Source organism: Lepisma saccharinum, chromosome 11 (genome assembly GCF_977018435.1).
Source record: "Lepisma saccharinum chromosome 11, izLepSacc3.1, whole genome shotgun sequence".
NCBI classification, from domain to species: domain Eukaryota; kingdom Metazoa; phylum Arthropoda; class Insecta; order Zygentoma; family Lepismatidae; genus Lepisma; species Lepisma saccharinum.
Window position 1 is genome coordinate 62,325,248 of NC_139239.1, and position 18,271 is coordinate 62,343,518.

At 38.5% G+C, this 18,271-nt stretch overlaps 1 protein-coding gene across 4 annotated transcripts in view; it reads left to right on the forward strand.

Annotated features, from left to right (window-relative positions):
• The window catches only part of LOC145994851 (serine/threonine-protein phosphatase 2B catalytic subunit 3), a 237,928-nt gene that overhangs the window by 124,515 nt on the left and 95,142 nt on the right, over positions 1-18,271 (forward strand). For all 4 annotated transcript variants that reach the window (XM_083131241.1, XM_083131243.1, XM_083131244.1 and 1 more), the window contains exon 3: positions 405-529. In XM_083131241.1, the coding sequence (XP_082987367.1) occupies positions 405-529 (125 nt within the window). The remainder of the gene's footprint in view (positions 1-404; positions 530-18,271) is intronic.

An 18,271-nucleotide genomic window follows, 5' to 3' on the forward strand; every position in this document is an offset into this window, starting at 1 on the left:
AATGTAGGGTTGCCAGAAATGACTGTTTTTTCTGGGCGTGGCCTACATTTTAGCCCAGCGTCCAGGAGGAAATTGAAAAAAATCGTACATCTCGAGCATCATATAATTTTAATAAAGAAATTGAGTTTCTGTAGGAGAAACTAAGAAAATCACAGTGAAATTATTTAACTTAGTATATTTTGTACAGTATATGCTCTACTATAATTTTCTCATTGATTTTGTAAAAGGATATATATTTTTATTGTTCAGAGTTTTTTGTCCTGAACTGAAAATTTTACAGAAGTGTGCATGAAAACACACGCAGTAATGCTATAGGTTAAAAGTTTGGTAATTTTGTACTTAGGAATTAATTATAAAATTCTTTCATGCTTGGTATCTAATTGAGAACATTTGTTTGGTTTCAGTGTGCGGTGACATACACGGACAGTTTTACGACTTGATGAAATTATTTGAAGTAGGAGGTCCTCCAGCGTCCACAAAATACCTCTTTCTAGGAGACTATGTAGACAGAGGGTACTTTAGTATAGAGGTAAGTTCAGTTTGAAATTTCTTCTACCGGTGGGTTCTCGTCCTATAGACATTGACACTTTAAGATTTATAGTGATGTAGGGTTGTGTATTTCCAATCACACTCACTCGTACACATCCATAATTTAACTAATACTCTGTTCCCATTGGCGTAGAGATCAGATCCTGGAAAAGTCAGGGAAATCAACCTATAAGTGGGAAAAGTCAGGGGAATATCAGACGTTTTTTACTTGCCAGGATTTGGGAATTAAAATAAATTCTTTTTTTTTAACGAGTTGGTTTCATGATGAACTCCCGCGTAACCTAATGGAAGTCGACCTTCGCTGCAGAGTGGCTGTAGACTACGACGTCGCAAGTCCCGGGTTCGAATCTTGGGTAAGACATGGATGCTTGTTATTCTATCCTGAATGGGGAAAAAAGTAGAAAGTTAAGTCAAACTGATGTGAAACAGTGAGAAAGAAAATTACTGGAAAAACTTGCGCTTAGGCGTTTTCCTTTTTAAAGAAAAAAATAGAAAGGTTCCTGGTTCAATTCCTGGTAGGGAGTCAAAATTTCGGTGTTGCTTCAACATCGTGAGTACCATTGGGAAGCGAGTAGCTGGTCCCGGTCTCGAAAGCCAGAAAACAGCGACGATGGCACTTGATACGCTGGCCACGCAACACCAAACGAATATTCGCTTGGCAGGCGTTGGCCTTCAACATCTTGTTTACCCCATGAGGTTTGTTTGTTTCTTCATAAGTGATATTCCACATAAAAATGTTCGTATAAAATGTTCGTATAGTTTACTTTCGTTCATTTTATTTTGAGCAGCATTGAAGAAACTAGATTCTCACTTGAAGTCCAAGTGTAAATGAACGTTCGTTATTAGCCTTTTGAAATAAAGAAGAATGTTGTGGAAATTTATTTTAAAGTTGCCGGGGAATTTTGATTTTATCAAAATGGGTGTCATATGAAGTTCCTTTTTCAAATACAAAAGCTGTCGCAGTCACCTGATTATATGAATTAAGGTGAATTAACCATTCACGTGTTTTTTCAAGGAACGTTTATAATTTTGTCAAAACGATAGATCATTAGTATCTCAAGTATTTCATATCGTCGTCCGTAATATATTTTTATGCAAAAAAAAAAAAAAACCTATGTATGCCAAGAGACAAATTTATCTTAGTGCGACTAATGAGTGCCAGGCCAGAGCTTCGCATAATTTTGTTGAAATGTTTTTTTTTACCAAGTGCAATTTGGAAAATATTTCCTTGGAGACAGAGAACTATGTTCGACTTTAGTCTTCTCGCCAGATAATTCGCTTGAAATTTTTAATAGAAGATTGATCTTTCGACCCATTATCCAAGGCAGAACTTCAATCACGAAATCTGTGATGAGTTTGTAAGCATTGTGCAAGGTCGCATAGCGACCATATTACTAATTCCTGATCGATCTGGGCTTGCAAAAGTTGAAATTCGCCGAATTATTCATGAAGGCTTGAGAACAACATCAATGAGCGCCAGCCTATTGATGTGACATGTTACGCGGGAGGAACAGAGCCACCAGTCATTGCGTTTGTAAACATGGAATACACCTAGTTTTGGAGACTTTTAGGTTGGTAGGAAAGTTAGTTTTCTTCTATATTTCAGTGCCATATCCGGCTAGTAGGGATGGCGTCGAGACAAGACTGAGCAATCTCATGCGTGAGAAGGTCGGTCTCGTTTTCGTCTCGAGAAATATAAAGCAATAGATACAATGCGTCACCACACAAACTTTCACTGCGTGTAGAAGTCATAGATGCAAACAAACAACTTTTCTTAAATGTTCCTTTTTCATGCCTTTGTTTTTTCGACGATGCAGACTCGGGGAAAACATAAATTTATCCTGAATACATGCAGCCACGGCGCAGAGGTTCATATTTGCCATTAATGGATCTCGCATAAAATAACTACGTGCGACAATATACACAAGAAGACTGATTCACTTTAATGAATGGGGTTCGCTTTAAATTTTTGACAACCATAAACAAAAATACGTGGTAGTCTTTACTGAATTCGTAATTTTGAGTAAATTATTTGGCATTTCTCACCAATGAAACCCATTCGGAAAATCGGTATTCATTTGTTTTTCGTCTGTTTAAATAAATGTTTACCATTTAAGGCGCATGGCTCAATAATATTTATTTGTTTATTTGTACGCATGAGTAAACGACAATAAGTCTACTGTGAACAAAGCACCCACCACTATCCTTATTCTGGACTTACGAAACTGCCAAGAAAACGAGTGTAATATTTTATTATACCCGGACAAATGCTGAATAGGAGGGTGGGTCCTGGGGGGAGATGTTCGAACAATATTCTGAGCAAGGCCAGCGCCCAGTCGTGACGTCGCCATCTGGAGGCGTTCGTCTTAACGCTGTAAGATCCTAGTCAAAAGAAGACAATATTTTATCGTAGAGAAGGTGGTGTTCTGAGGATGTGAATTGGGTGCAAACATGTCAGTGTGCGTATGAATTTACACTCCTGCTTCAGATAAAGTGATGTAAGCAAATGGTTAAGTGCAAGAAAAGGCATTTATTAAAGCCTTAACTTCGCCATGTACAAAGGCCGAATAAATAAAATAAAGTGGCACGTACTTCAACTGTGCTACATTATAAAATGTGCCACTTCGTGTGAACAGAAGTGTACATAGCGTTCGATGAATCCAAGAAACACAAGGTACGTGTATGATTTGGAAGGTTTTGTATTAATGTTAACGCGTTCCTATCTGTATAGTCGGGATTACAGTTGAATGATTTTTATTTTTCCTCACTTAGCCTGTTATTTTGAGTGCAATGATTTTATAATTTACGCAATAGAACGAAATTCAAAATTGTGCCATTGCAATAACAGTAGCAAGTTAGGGTACAATTAGTGTCTTCATTACAAGCAGTAGACCACTCTTATTGTAAAAAGTAATACAATGTTGTAAACTTTGAGTTGTAGAATTTCCATTGCCACAAATATTTTTACAAACCATTAGAACAATTATCACTGACACTAACGTTAACTTTTGACGGTACAGTGGGATCCATGAGTATCACCGTGCAAATTGTCCATCACCATGTTCGTGCACTTATTTGACCCAATAAGAGTTTCAAGAATTAAAATAAAACTCAAATCAAAATGTTGACAACTTCTGCACCAGCATGCATAAAAATCCATCGCTTAAAAACTCACAGGATGTAAGAGAAAAATTATTGAAAATAGTCATGGACAATTTGTACGGTAATACTTATGGATCCCACTGTACATAATGCCATCAGAGGGGAAATAAATCGTCGCGCACTAGGTGCAGTGATATAATCCAGCGAGTTGTACAAAAGGCCCATCGCTCTGTCCCACCTTTGACGATAGATTAGCAATATCGAAAGCGTGCATCTCAAATTAGTTACTTATTTCGACAAATATGTGCGAAAAATGTCTTGTGTTTGCTTGAAACTTCATTATGAAAACTTGACCTTACCTGTCTTCAAGCGCAAGCATCAAAGCCGCAACAATCATGTTGCAGCGCTTCAGCAATGTAATGTATGTTGCCGTTTAACTAGTAAACAATAAAAACAAGTTTGTCTACATTCTGATGCAATTAAGTAGCTTGCGTATATGAATGTAAATCACGCCTTAATGGACACTAAGGCATACTTTTGTTTGCTAAAGTAGGAAGGAACGGTTAAGTGTTGACCGTATCTAATTATTATTATTTCGTTATCTGGGCGGGTATTATTCAAATGTAACTTTTATATGTCAGCTGTTTTTCTCCAGGATTATATTATACATAATAGTGTTGTTGCTGAACTTTCATCTTTGATCACCTCAATAATACTTGAGATTACATACGAACTCTGAAATCATATTGCCGGCTTAATACTATTTTGTTGTATGACCATCTGCACTAGCTTCTCTGGGGAGCTGATTAAAGTTTGATTTATGTGGATTTGGAATGCATTACAACATTTATTACACATTTTATTTTTGATAATTCACACCACCCTACAACCAGATACGTCGATTCAAAACGCGACGCATTGACATATACACTCGCCTCAATTAGTACTCCGGCAGTTTGTTTCTTTATACAGCATATTTGCAGAAAATACAATTCAATCTACAAGTGTATCAATGTACGCTGTATAAAACACAACTTATTACTAACTTCGTTGACCCTGTACGAAACACGATAGCGTGATCAACTCATTTCCGACGAAAAGTGGAGATACTACTAAACAGCATTCAGTTGCGTACATATTGAGGTCGTTTTCGCGTCTACTCTACCTATTGGTTAGTCGAAACGCTGGGAATGAATGATGATATCCAAGTGGCCGAAAGCTTTGGGTACTCTGCTGACTATAGCAACACCAAAGATCCCGTGTTCGATTCCTGCCCTGGCCGTTAGTCTTTCTGTGTGTGTGCTCGTCCGTCGCGGTTGGCTAAATGTGGCAGAAGGAGAAGTAAAACACATGAACTCGGCCAATCAATCAAATTTTTCTAATATGAAAGGGAAAATTGCTTGGAAAAAGGAATTTTAGTCCTTGGGGGGAGGGAACTTCTGCTTAGATTGAGGAAACACTCCTGTAACATTCGGAGAAAAAAACACAGCACTTAAGAAGATTATCGTCAAATATGGTAATGGGCACCCGGGTCGACAAAATCACACTTTGCATAAGAACAGTTGCATCGAGAAATATGCCAAAAGAAGTTTGAAACGCTGCTGAGGCAATAAGTTTGCTAATTGTGTTCCAGTTAGCGAGGAGCATAGTGCTAAACGAAAGAAGAGCCGAAATATTTTGCTTGTACGTACGTGGCATAGGAAATCAAAAATTTAAAACTTTATAAGATGCCTGATTGAGTTGTCTCGATTTATGGATTCTGATAAAACCTTCAAAATCCAACGCACACACATTACTGTCGTTCGTGCATGTCCGCAGATTATAAATATCCTAAATTATACTAAAATTTCACTAAGGTGCTTATCTGGGTTTGTACACTGGCGTTTAGTGGTTCCTTTCTTCAATATACAGTGGATTGAGGACCTTCAACGTGTTGATTTCCAAGGGAGAGCCAAAGGAACTTTTTTTTATGTGGTAGATTTCTGCATGTAGGGTTGTAGAACCATTGTACATATATTTTCAAGTCTGAGTTAGTGCCTGTATATCTCAAGAAGAATGTTTGGGATGCAAGTGCAGTCACTTACGAGCCACTGCAAAAATGTTTCCACCCATCTGCTTGCTAACTGATGAGATGACATTGTTGTACTTCCTCCTGCAGTCGTAAACTTGCTGGTGTAGTAATCATGGCTAGATAGAGGTATTGAATTTTCATTGCCGGAGAATGTCTATAAGATTTGGTTAGTATTCCACAGTGCAAGAATGCACTCCTCTTCACTGGCGCAAATGTATCGAGAAGTCGCCATCTTTAAAATGACAGAAATGACGTTTAGCGCTCACTTGATCAGTGTTGCAGCCTTGTGGTCGTATTGTAAATACAGTTGGTACCCGAAGTAAATTTGAGTTGTATACATTGTGTACTGTAATCGGTGTCAGCACTTCCTGGTTGCCACACGAATGCATTATCAGCTATTGATTCGCTCAGTCCACCGTTGCAGTTTTTACCTCATATCTCGCCGTGGGGCTATTACAAACGCACAAACAATCAGCCGCACAAGGCACAGAGTGAAGTTTTTGCACGCTTTAATCAAGTGCATCCACTCCTGCCCCCGGCTTGCCTCCAGGCTGGTGTCAGTTGCAATGCGTATACACCAATCACCATGCCCGAGATAATTTGCGGTACTCGCATTGGCCAAAGTATACAGGTATCTTGTTTCTCGTCGCTGTACTGTGTAAGTAACCTTTATCTTGTGGACGCTATTGGAACCAGAGACAATGACTAGCGAAGGAAAAAATGTTTTTGTTCTAATTACGGTTCGTCTTTAGATGTCCGTTACTTTTTTTTTCAATCGTTGAGTAATAACTTGGCGAAGAAAAGATTGTAGGAGGAAGAACTAAATTTGATGGCCTTGTTTCCGTGGTTTTGCCTTCTGCAGACGCCGTCAGGACGGATGTAATGTGCAAGTAGCAGGGAGCACTTCGTTTGAGCAAAAAGGCATGTTTTCTCTCATTGCTAAATTGAGAGTACAATGTAAAATGTTGACTGCAGAAGAAATAGTCGATTTCCGCCAGGGTTAAAAAAAGAAAAATTCACATTCGTAATTGCCGCTCAAACTGCCAAACCATAGTAATGTTTATTTTTTATCCTTTATTCTCTTAACGATTTCCTGGTTAGCTCTGTGCCTCTGTGGATAGCAAGTTTGTATGTTTGAATTGATATTAGCAGTTGTTGTATCAATAATGGATACATTACGATATAAGATACACTACGACCTTTGTGGAATGTGGAAAATCATGGAAGTAAAGGCCGAGAAATCATCAAAATTGCCCAGTGTGTTCTGTGAATTTTTTCAGTTCCAGCATCATCAGCTTCAATAGAAATAATCTTTTCAACTTTTGGAATAATTTGGAATAAAGTATGCAGTAGACTCGGGGTAGATAAGGCCGTAAAGTTGGTGAAGGTATACAGGTTATACGTTCAAATTATAGAAAATCTCAAAATATTGATTGATAAGGTAAGTATAGGGTGTTTTTTTTAGAGTGATAGAACTTTGAATTGAAATAAAACACAAAAAAATAAGTTTGAAGCCAATTGTGTTTTTATTTGAAAGATGACTTTCTGACATTTATTTTTTGAAAATAATTTCCGGCATATGTCCACCACGACTAGCTGTGATGAACCGGATTCGATAAGGCCAATTTTGAACCACTTTTTCAAGTAATTGGGGACGTATGTCGTTAATAACACAAGTTATGTTAGCTTCCAAAGCGTCAATTGTTGCTGGTTTATCAGCATAAACCAGACTTTAGATATCTCAAAGAAAATAATTCAGTGGCGTTAGGTCCCATGATCTTGTGAGGCCTATTCACTGACAGCACCGATATTTCCGAAGTGCTCTAAACGTTTGGCGAACAGAACATTGATTTTGGAAATATATTTCCACAATTTGTAAACGTTGTTGCGGCGTCAGTCTTCCCATGAACATTTGCCAATGCTCACTGATATGAAATGACAAAACATGTCATCAAAACAAAACAAATGACAGCTATCCCTATCGAAAGTTCTATCACTCTTAAAAAAAACACCCTTTATATGCGACCGCCAGAAACAGAACTGATTGTTTTTTAATACTAAATTTTGTAATCGATAAATCGATCTGTTGTTTTATTTTTTTCCAAGAAATACTCTGTTACGTAGAACGTAATAGTTGTGTTATTGTAATAATGTAGTAATCATGTAATTCTATGCCATTTGGTACACAAACTGCAGTAACGAATGTATTCGATATTGAGCAAACATAAATACGTTGCTTTTCAACATACATACATACATAGTGGAATCTTTTGTCTAAAGTACCTGCAGAATCTACAATACCTACGTTTGTATTGGTGTACTGAGCTCTGATATTTCGTTCTACTTCATTTCAATTTTACAAGTGTTGTGCATTTTAGATAGCAAAATTAATCTCGAGTTATAATGACAGTCGTGATCGCATTCTAAGAATCTAAAATGCAATCTTCATTAGTATATTACGTTCCTTCATTTCAGAAATAATTGAAATACCGAAGTTAATGGAAAAAACCCAGTGGGTTTTAAAATTGTTTTTTTCAAATGAACCCACCTTGGCGAACCCTGGTTTCAGCTGCAATCCAAATAACTAAAAAATGACAATGGGCGTTCTTAAAGTAGTCTATATAAAGATGAATGCAAGTGGCCATCACTTTTGAACAACTCTTTTACTAGACCTCGAATTTTAGATTTTTAACCTATTTATTTCCTTTACAAACACATAAGAAATAACAAGTTACGTCAGCGTTTCGTTAAAAAACACAACTAATGAAGTTTTATAGTGCCCAAAAAAACCTATTTTGCTTGTTAGAACCTATTTTAGTTTTATGCATCTAAAGTTTTTATATATTTTTATATCACATACAAGTATTTGCTTTGTTTGGTCACGAAAAATTTCAATGACGAACGTTGTGTTTGAAACGTACTCTCTGTCGATTTCCCTTCCTCCAAGCCATGGTGTTTTTCAAAGTTCTAAACAAAGCAAAATGTCTGGTGCCACTGTTACCTGTACAGTCCAAAGTGCAAACTTCTTGGTCTATGTGATCTTGCTCACTATCGCGTCACTTGTATGCTTTGTGGCTTTCAGGCCTTGCGATAAAACTTTTCAGCACTCAAATTTGCACCACTGACTATGTTTCTGCTGAAAGATCATTTTCATAATGTAAGATGATCCTCACACAAAATTGCGGAGTAGTATGACTATGGATAATGAAAAAAGATTGTTGCCTAACTGCGCGGCGAAGAGTGGATTTTAATAACAAATTTCCAATGGTTAGGTATAAGGGTTAGGTAACACACACAACATTATGCAGGACAGTGCATATTTCAGGATATATCTGTCCGATTTTCATTGCCGGTGACTGTACCTAATCAATATTTTTTCAGGAATTTTGAACATGTATTTTAAGTTTTTTACTTCAGGATTTTTCGAGCCTAACTTAATTCTTTTTAGGATTTTTAGAACCTATTCTAGGGTTTATAGAACCTATTTTAGAATTTTTAGATCCTATTTTAGGAACCCAAAAGCACAGTTTTTAGAACCTAAAAATCCGAGGTCTACTTATAACACAGGTTAATACTTGTTATGCAATATAAATATAATCGAAGGGCTCGGTTGTGAAACATGGTAAGCGACATTTTGGTCATTTCTGAGTTCATTAAGAAAAAAGGTTATTACTTTCGTGTTGTGTTTACCAATTTCAGAAGGCTTCACTGAGTCCAATGCAAATTGTACGACATGACAATTTCTCTCGAAAATTGAAGGATGGCACATTTTACTTTGTAACTTGCAAATGACCGAAATGTTACTTACCATGTTTTACACCCGAGCCCTTCAATTGCGGGACGTTACAGATCGAAAATGCCGGCATCAGCGTCATGTCTCAGAAAATGTTCAAATTTAAATAAACGGTTGTGTTCCGTTTTTTTTAAATTCATTACCAGTCAGATTTACATTTTAACGATAAAATATTTTACGTCAAACTCTATCGGTATATTTTTCTGCGCATCAAAGATGTTTCGTTCGTTAAACCATTTTCCACCCAAGTGCATTTCATTGCCAGTGTTGCTTTTAGGATAACAGAAACATCAATTTTGCGAGACATTCTATGAAATACGTAGGTTATAATTGCAACTTAATTACTACATGCATATTGTAACATGCACATACAATTTCAAACATTGCGTTCAGTTTCTGCAAACATAATAATGCTGAGTTTGGGAATCAACCTGTAAAGCTAACAGAAACATATCGTAATTTTGATGTGTGTATGATTAATGACAGCCGAGCATGCGAATATGTTGTAAATAACTAGCCAGGTTTGTTAGTACCCGTGTTTTGTTTATCGCGTAGTACTGTGCCCAGAAAATGCCTCTCACTCTGTCGGAAGTAGTACCTTAATTACTAGTAACTTTGGAATACGGGCTGTGCAAGTTTACAAGAAGTAACTTGTTCAGTAAACACGAAACTACGTAATTTTGGAATTAAGCAGACATTGCTATTTAATGCTGCGCGAACACATTTCCAGCATCATATGTATCCAGTGTGTTCGCGTCGTCGGTTACAGGATGGTGTGTGTCTTTATCACTAATTGCCTCAGGTTTTCTAAAACTAGGGACGTCGTGTGTATATATATATATATATATATATATATATATATATATATATATATATATATATATATATATATATATATATACCGTTATATATGCCGTTCTAGAGCAGTGATAAACAAAGAGCAATACAGTGGACGGTACGTACCTTTAGGTTTCGAAGTAATCTCCATCAGCATCCAACACCTTTTGCCAACGTTCCTGCAGCTGCACAATACCCTGGTGATAAAACTCGGCGGGCTTGGATGCAAGGAAGTCCGTGACTGCGTTCCGCAGGTCTCCCTCACTTGTGATGGATCTCCCACGGAGGTGGTTGTCGAGGGAATGAAACAGGTGGTAATCTGTTGGTGCAAGGTTCGGTGACATAGGCGCCGACTCCATGGGGCTTAGGGGGCTCGAGCCCCCCCAATGTTAATGATGTAGGGGCAGAGTCCCCCCCAATAATTTTGCTTAAGAGGATCTAATGTATTATTTTTCTTCATTTGTAAAGTTAACTCTGAATTGTGCCACATGAACTTAACTTTAAATACACATTTGAAATGTTCTAGACCATCAACTTTGGGGGGGGGGGGGCTATGACCGCAGACAGCAAAACACATGACTTATTACTATATACTAAGTATATAATTATTATCTACTATTATACATATATTAATCAGAGACATAATGAATTTAGCCAACGACTTGTTAAGGACTGTTTGGGAATCCCCTAAAAGAATGCAAATATTTAGGAATATTATTGATGTGAATGAGAAGGCTGCCCATACTGGACTGCGACCACTTTGCCCTCGTCGGTGGACGTTGAAAGCCTCCAGTATGCAACAGATCTTAAGGAACTACGTAAACCTTCTCAACTTTTTTGAGAAATTTTCTGAAGACGATTCTACTGACGCAGCATAAAAATGTGCTGGATACCTGGAGACAATGCTTCACTTCAAGACATTTTTCTTTCTCTCCCTCTACTGCCATGTGGTGGGTCCAATAGAAGAGGTAAACTGTAAGATTCAGTTTCCACGCATTGGTGTTACAGAAGTGGAATCAAAACTAAAATACTTGACTGACATCTTTCAAGAACAAGCGAATGAGTTTGAACAGTTCTGGCAGAAATGCACAGAGGGCAAACCCAGCCTCGTTGATGGGCCAGAATTGCCCAGGCAACGAACGTCACGTCCCTAAGAGACTTGAAAATCCTGATGCTGCCAAACATCACAAGTTCTACACTCCAAAATAGTATTATAAATCAATATACACTGACGTGTGTGACACAGCAAAATCATGTGTTAAACAAGGACATGAAACTACAGGAGTACAAAAAATAACAGCCCTAAAGAAAGAATGCATCTCAACTGTGAACAGTTGCAGAAGAAACTTTCAGCAAACTCGAGAATTTTTTCGCCAAGATTTGGATGCCGATAGGCTCTCCTTACACATGTCCATGCTTGGTGATATCGCCAACAGAAGGAAGTGGTTCTAACTACCATGCGTGACATAAGGAAGTTTCTTTTGGAAGACAGCACCCTCCAGGAGCTTCTGCCTGAAGTTGCCAAATTCATAATGGTCCTCCGCACTGTGCCAGTGACGACAGCCACAGCCAGTGGCTATTCGCCTACTAGACATATTTGAGATCTACAATGAGGCAGAAGAGACTAAGCAGCTTAGCGGTACTCCACATACATCAAACTGTGCTTTATCATTTCGATCTGAGACAGCTCGTTAATTAGTTCATAAAAAAATAACCCAGTGCATAGAGCAACTTTTGCTTTATTTTTAAATCATGTTCATATGTTTTTGTTGTGTATGTCACTTTATATCGTAGTGTACATGCTATTTTTTTATTATTGCAAAATTAAATTTAAAAAGTAAAATATTGCAGCAAGAACAAAAAAGAAAAACTATTTTGCTGCGATTTGTGTTAGCATTTATGTAAATAATTAAATAAAACTGTTAAATATTGTAAATATTAGTTATTTTATGGGTACTTCAACACTAAGGTTATTTTCAACCCATCACATGTCTGTTGCGGACATTAAAACACACCCATGCCCTCGCCGGGACTCGAACACGAGACCTCTGGATCAAAGCGAGTTGAGTCGACCACCCAACACGCTCGGCTACCGAGGCCGGCATAAAACTGTTAGGTTGGTCTCTTAATGTAAATACATACTTTTCAATAAAAATGTTAATTGTTATCTAAAAAACAAATGAACAGACACAAAATACATAAAGAGGCTTTGAAACATTTGCTAATCGTTTTTCATGTTACATTTCATTTGCATGAGGAATATAATAGCTGCTTAAAAACTGCTATACGAAGACGTAATTTTTATTTTTAAAAAAGGGAGGGAGTGAGTCATTCATTCATTTATTTCAGTGATCAGAGCCCCCCCCCCCCAATAATTTTGACAAGTCGGCGCCCCTGTTCCGTGAATATGGTAGATGGCACAGTGTCTCCCAGCCAAGTTGCTGAAGGGTCTCCCGGGTCCTCTTTGCCACATGTGGCTTGGCATTGTCGTGCAGGAACAAACAGCACACCCTTGCGATTCACCTTCTGCCGCCCTGCACGGTGCACCCTTTGCAACTGCTGAGAGTAGAGGTCAGCAGTGATGGTCTGACCAGGTGGAAGGAGCTCGTAATGCACCATTTGCCGACAATTCCACCATACAGAGAGCATAACCTTTCGTGGGTGCAGAGGTGGTCTTGAGGTGTGAGGAACAGGGTCACGTGGCGACAACCTATGTCTGGTACGCTTGGGAGTGTCATAGAGGACCCACTTTTCGTCACCAGTGAGCAAGCGATCAAATATGGGTGTGTTCAGGTGCCGAGTGAGCAAGGACAAACAAGCTGTCACTCGTTGTTCCTTGTTGGCTGCCGACAATATGTGGGGTACCCACTTGCGTAACTTGTATGACTCCCCTATACCATGCAGGTGCAGTCTGACTGTTTCAGCGGAGGCATGGAACCTTTCTGCACGTTCATCACACGTTAGACCACTGTTCTCCTCGATGGCTGCTTTCAGGGCCTCGTCATCCATCACATGTGGTCGTCCACTGCGAGGCTCATCCGAAAGGCTCACATCTCCGGAACGGAATTTCTGGAACCAATGCCTGGCAGTGCGTTCGTTCACGGCATTCTCCCCAAATGCCTGGCAAATGCTGCAACTTGATGCGGCAGCTGACAGGCCCACTTTAAAGTCATACAACAAACACACGCGAACAAGCTGCATTTCTCTTAGACACTGGACCGAGCTATGACTGCTGTGTGTGCGCAACGTTCCTGTATTACTGACAGCCGATGGTCAGACTAACTCCCTATCGCTTGACAGGCACGTGCGTCATTTAGTTTCCCCTCTGTGAGCGCATGATTAATGGGACGGCAAAAACATTTTTGGTTACCTTGTATATGCAGGAAGTTGTACCCCGCCTTATGATCCAGTTTCCGTTATATTTGATTTTTGAGATTTGAATATTACTCTAGTTCAGTGGTTCCCAGAGTGTGCGGCGCGTCGCTCTGGGGCGCCGTGGCTGGCTTACAGGGGCGCCGCGAAATGTTCCAATATTTTTACTGAAATTACACTTGTTAGTCTACACATGGTTTTAGAATCGGACCATCACATCAATCCAAACCTGTACTCATTTAGTACTTTTTACACATAAAATGTTTCTGAATTTGAAATATCTATGTACTTCTTAACTTAACGCAAGCAACCTAACCACACTAACTAAGCATTGTAAGTGTTAGATAGGTCTACATTCTGACTTGGCCCCGATGAAAAATCTTGAAACACTTAAGTGCGCCGTGAAAATAAAAAGTTCAAGGAGCCCATACTCTAGTTCTTTATTGACGACCTCCTTGGCGGTGTGGTTAAAAGTGCGCTACGACGCCAGGGGTCCCAGATTGGAATCCAGGTTTGGGCATGGGTATCCTTTTTGAGTGTTCTTTCATCATATCATCACTCCTCATCTTCGCGATTAGCCAAAAGTGACAGAATGGCAAAGTAAATTAAAACAGACTAGTCTGGCCCTTTACCAGAATGGTGAGAAAATGGCCGCTATATCTACAGTATGTAACATTCTTATTAGTACACATGGATTTTCAAAGAAATGCTTCAATATCTGATATTTAATAACTCTTTTGAAATTGTTTCTTTACAATTCACTAATATCATTAGGAACATAAATTTTACCCAAATTCTGTATAAAAAACGACAATAATAAATTAAATTAAACTGAAAGAGAAACATGCTATTTTTTGTACAACTTTTCTATTCGTACACTTAATAATATAAAAGAAAAAGGTATATTCAGAGCAAATTGACTGACAGTTCTAATACTTTGATGCATATCCTTCGGCTTTAATTACTGCTTGACACTTGTTCTTCATAGAATTAACCAGTTTCCGATATGTTTCAGAGCTTATTTTATTCCACTCTGCTTGCAGAACATTTTTCAACTCTTGTTTGGACTTGACGCCTACTTTATGGACTCGCCTCTTCACAATTGCCCATAAATGCTCAATGGGATTTAAGTCTGGACTTTGAGCTGGTGTTTGTAGTAGTTTGGGCACATTCCATATTAGCCAATTCATGTTAACTCGCGCCTTGTGCTTACTGTCATTGTCTTGGAATCTGTAGATAGGCGGCATGTCCATTTTTTTGGGCACTCTGCTTTACATTGTTCTTCAATATGTCCAAATAGACATATGCATCCATGATACCATCAATAAACTGGATGGTACCAACACCTTTGGACGACATACAGCCCCAAACCATTAATGACCCACCACCGTGTTTAACTGTTGGAACTGTGTTAATGTGATCATTGTCTTTATTTGATTTTCTCCACACCCTATTTATCCCATCTGACCCGTATATATTAATCTTGGACTCGTCTGACCATATGACAATATCCCAAAATTCCTGGTCCTTGGATGTACTCTTTCGCGAATGAAAGTCTATTCCTGCGATTCACCTTATTTACATACGGCCTCTTTCGTGGTATTCTGGCATGATATCCATGCTTCCACAAGGCACGTCGGACATTTTGGTCGGACATCATCTTGCCAGCAACATTTTCTACTAACGGTCGTAACTGAGGAACACTTAGTTGGGGGTTTTCTCGCACTCTTTTTAAAATAAAGCTTTCATCGCGTTTATTCAACCGTCTCGCTTTTAGTTTTCTCGACACATTCTGTGTTGAACCTTCCTCTCTAAATTTGTTTACTATGTATTGAACTGTGGAGTGTGATTTATTGACTGTTTGTCCAATTTTTCTTAACGAAGAACCTCTAAGGGCCAAATTTATAAAAACATCCTTCAGATCGGAACTAAGTTCCTTCACCTTGCCCATTTCGAACAAGCTTATAGATAGACCTTAGGCCTACAACAATGTCTACGCCAGCATTCCGCTTGACGGGGAGCGCGCCTGCATGTTCGTACTTGTTACGAAGTTGCAAACTGCACGAAATCGCCCGAATAGCGGTGGCGCTGTATGCGAGGAAGATTGAAACTTCTGCCTGTACGAATAACAATGTTGCATGAAACAGCGTGTTTTTCTGTTTTCACACAAATGATATGCTCTGTTTATACACTTTGAACATACATTTTTATTGACATTTGTTGGTGAAACCTTCATTAACATTAATTTCTAGGCACATATGAAAATGATTATATTTACTAGTAGATATGACATTTTTTCCTCGGAAATTCTATGTGTACGAATAACAATGTTACATACTGTATGTGAAAGAAATAAAAAATCAATTATGGATGTCTCACTCACTCACAATGAAAAATGGATCCTTTCGTATGGATTTACCCAGTTCGATTAATTTCAGCATGACTGCGAGCTATTTCTCTTTCTGCCTTTCGCATTTTGAAAGAAATGAACGGCTCTAAGGAATGAGTTTTTGCTAACCTCGAATATATATTATTATTTATTATTATTATTTAACCCATAAACAAGATCTTTTCAGTAATGTTTCCAGATCACAGTGACATCATACTTCAGTTTATCGGATGAATCCAATTGCAATGCAATCCCGCCTACCAAATAAGAAGGCCCGTGAGTCCACATTCCAAGGTCTAACTGATCTTTTATTTATTTGTTTAATAGTAAACTCTTCCATGTTTGTGTTGATAAATAAACAGCAAGTGGCTGAAATAAAAAATTCAGGTTCTTTTCGCTATGGCGTCCGTTGGCCACTTCGTTTCCCTGCAAGTGCGTGTGGCACGATCCGCACCCTTCTACATCATTCATCCGCTCTCTTGCCCCAAAGGTGAAGGATGCTGGTGTTTCGTGCTTTGAATTATTTTTCTCTCGCCTTCTCAGCACGTGAACTGGATACGTGAAGGAGGAAACTTTTTTTCGTACGCTAGTTTTGCTAGTAAATGTCCCTGGGGATGTTATCGATTCAGGACTTGGCCGTCTCTCAGTTAGTCAATATAAATTGTGTAATTCATATCTTGGTTTGGTAAGACCAATTTGGAATAATTATAAATGTAAAGTATTTCAATATTAGATTGTTACCAATATCGATAAAGTATCTACCAATAACAATAATCGACTTTCTTCAATCCCAAAATAAATTAAGATCTTCACTGATTGCCTCCCCTTCTTAATGCAAGCAAGGAAAATGTTCTTTGCCACCTCTCTGGTACATCGCGACGATGATGATGAAAGATAAACTGATTAAATTGATGTTGGGTTATACACAATGATGCCTGAAGCAGGATTCGAACCTTAGACCTCTGGCTTCATAGTACGCTGATTATTCCGTCACGGAGACTGCCTTAAAAATGCGTGTTAGAACACACACTGCCCCTTGGCTGATGTTTTCCTTTGCATTCTTGAAGCTAGAATTGCATAAAACAAGGCGAATGTACATAGTGGTGGGCAATTTGCCAACTTTGACATTTGCCACCGGCCGTACCACAAGTACTACTCGGCAAATTGTCCATGTCTATTTTCATGCATTTTTCTCCTCCATCCTACGTGCATTTTTAGGCCTGGATTGTAATGAGTCATTCCATGCCAAATCAACACAGATATGTGCAATTTACAACCTGACCATCTCCGATTTTCATGAAATTTGGGGAGTTGAAACTATGCATGGAACTTAGTAACTATGAAAATTTTTAGTCTCGTGCGTCTTGTAATTGTTCAATTATTCAAGGTCAGAGTTAGCAGAAATTGCCCTTTTTGAGCCCGCTTACCTATACTAAATGTGCTGTAACTCCGCCACTATTTCGCCTAGAAAGCTGAAATAAAGCTTATTGTACAGGGAATTGAACAAGCTTTCCAGTGATATATAACAAGCCTATCTTTGGATAAAAATATAATTTTGTCACGTGACCTTGACTTTTGATCTTGAATATCTCAAAACATGTCATCACCAAAAACCGTGAAAAAATATATTTGGTCCCTCATGCCATACTCTAAAACATATCAAAAATCATTCTGGGACTGCCATGGGATCAGAAGATACAAAATAATATGTTTAACTATGTGACTGATAAAAGCCTCATTACATGAACTATGACGAGTCAAAAATCCTTTAACACCCCCTACAAAATGTAAAGGAGTGTTTCTGGTCATGAAAAAAATAGGTTAGGCACAGGGAGATCTCTAGCTGTGTGTGTCAAGCGCAGGTCCGGCATATTGTTGACCGCCATATTGAATTCCACGCAAACATTTCAAAGGAAAGTGGGTGATGTGAAATATCAAATCAGGTTAGAATTCCACGCGAAATGAAGCGGCGAAGGTTCTTCCAAAGTATATTTAACCAGCAAAAAATTATTACTGCATGCTTGTAATCATTTTCTCCTTTTCGAGTGTCAAAAACAAAGTATTAAGAATGCTCCTAACGTGTCAGGAACTCGGCGAGATCACGCTGACATCTTGGGACAGAAAGAAGTATACGCACCATTGCATATGATTTTAATCA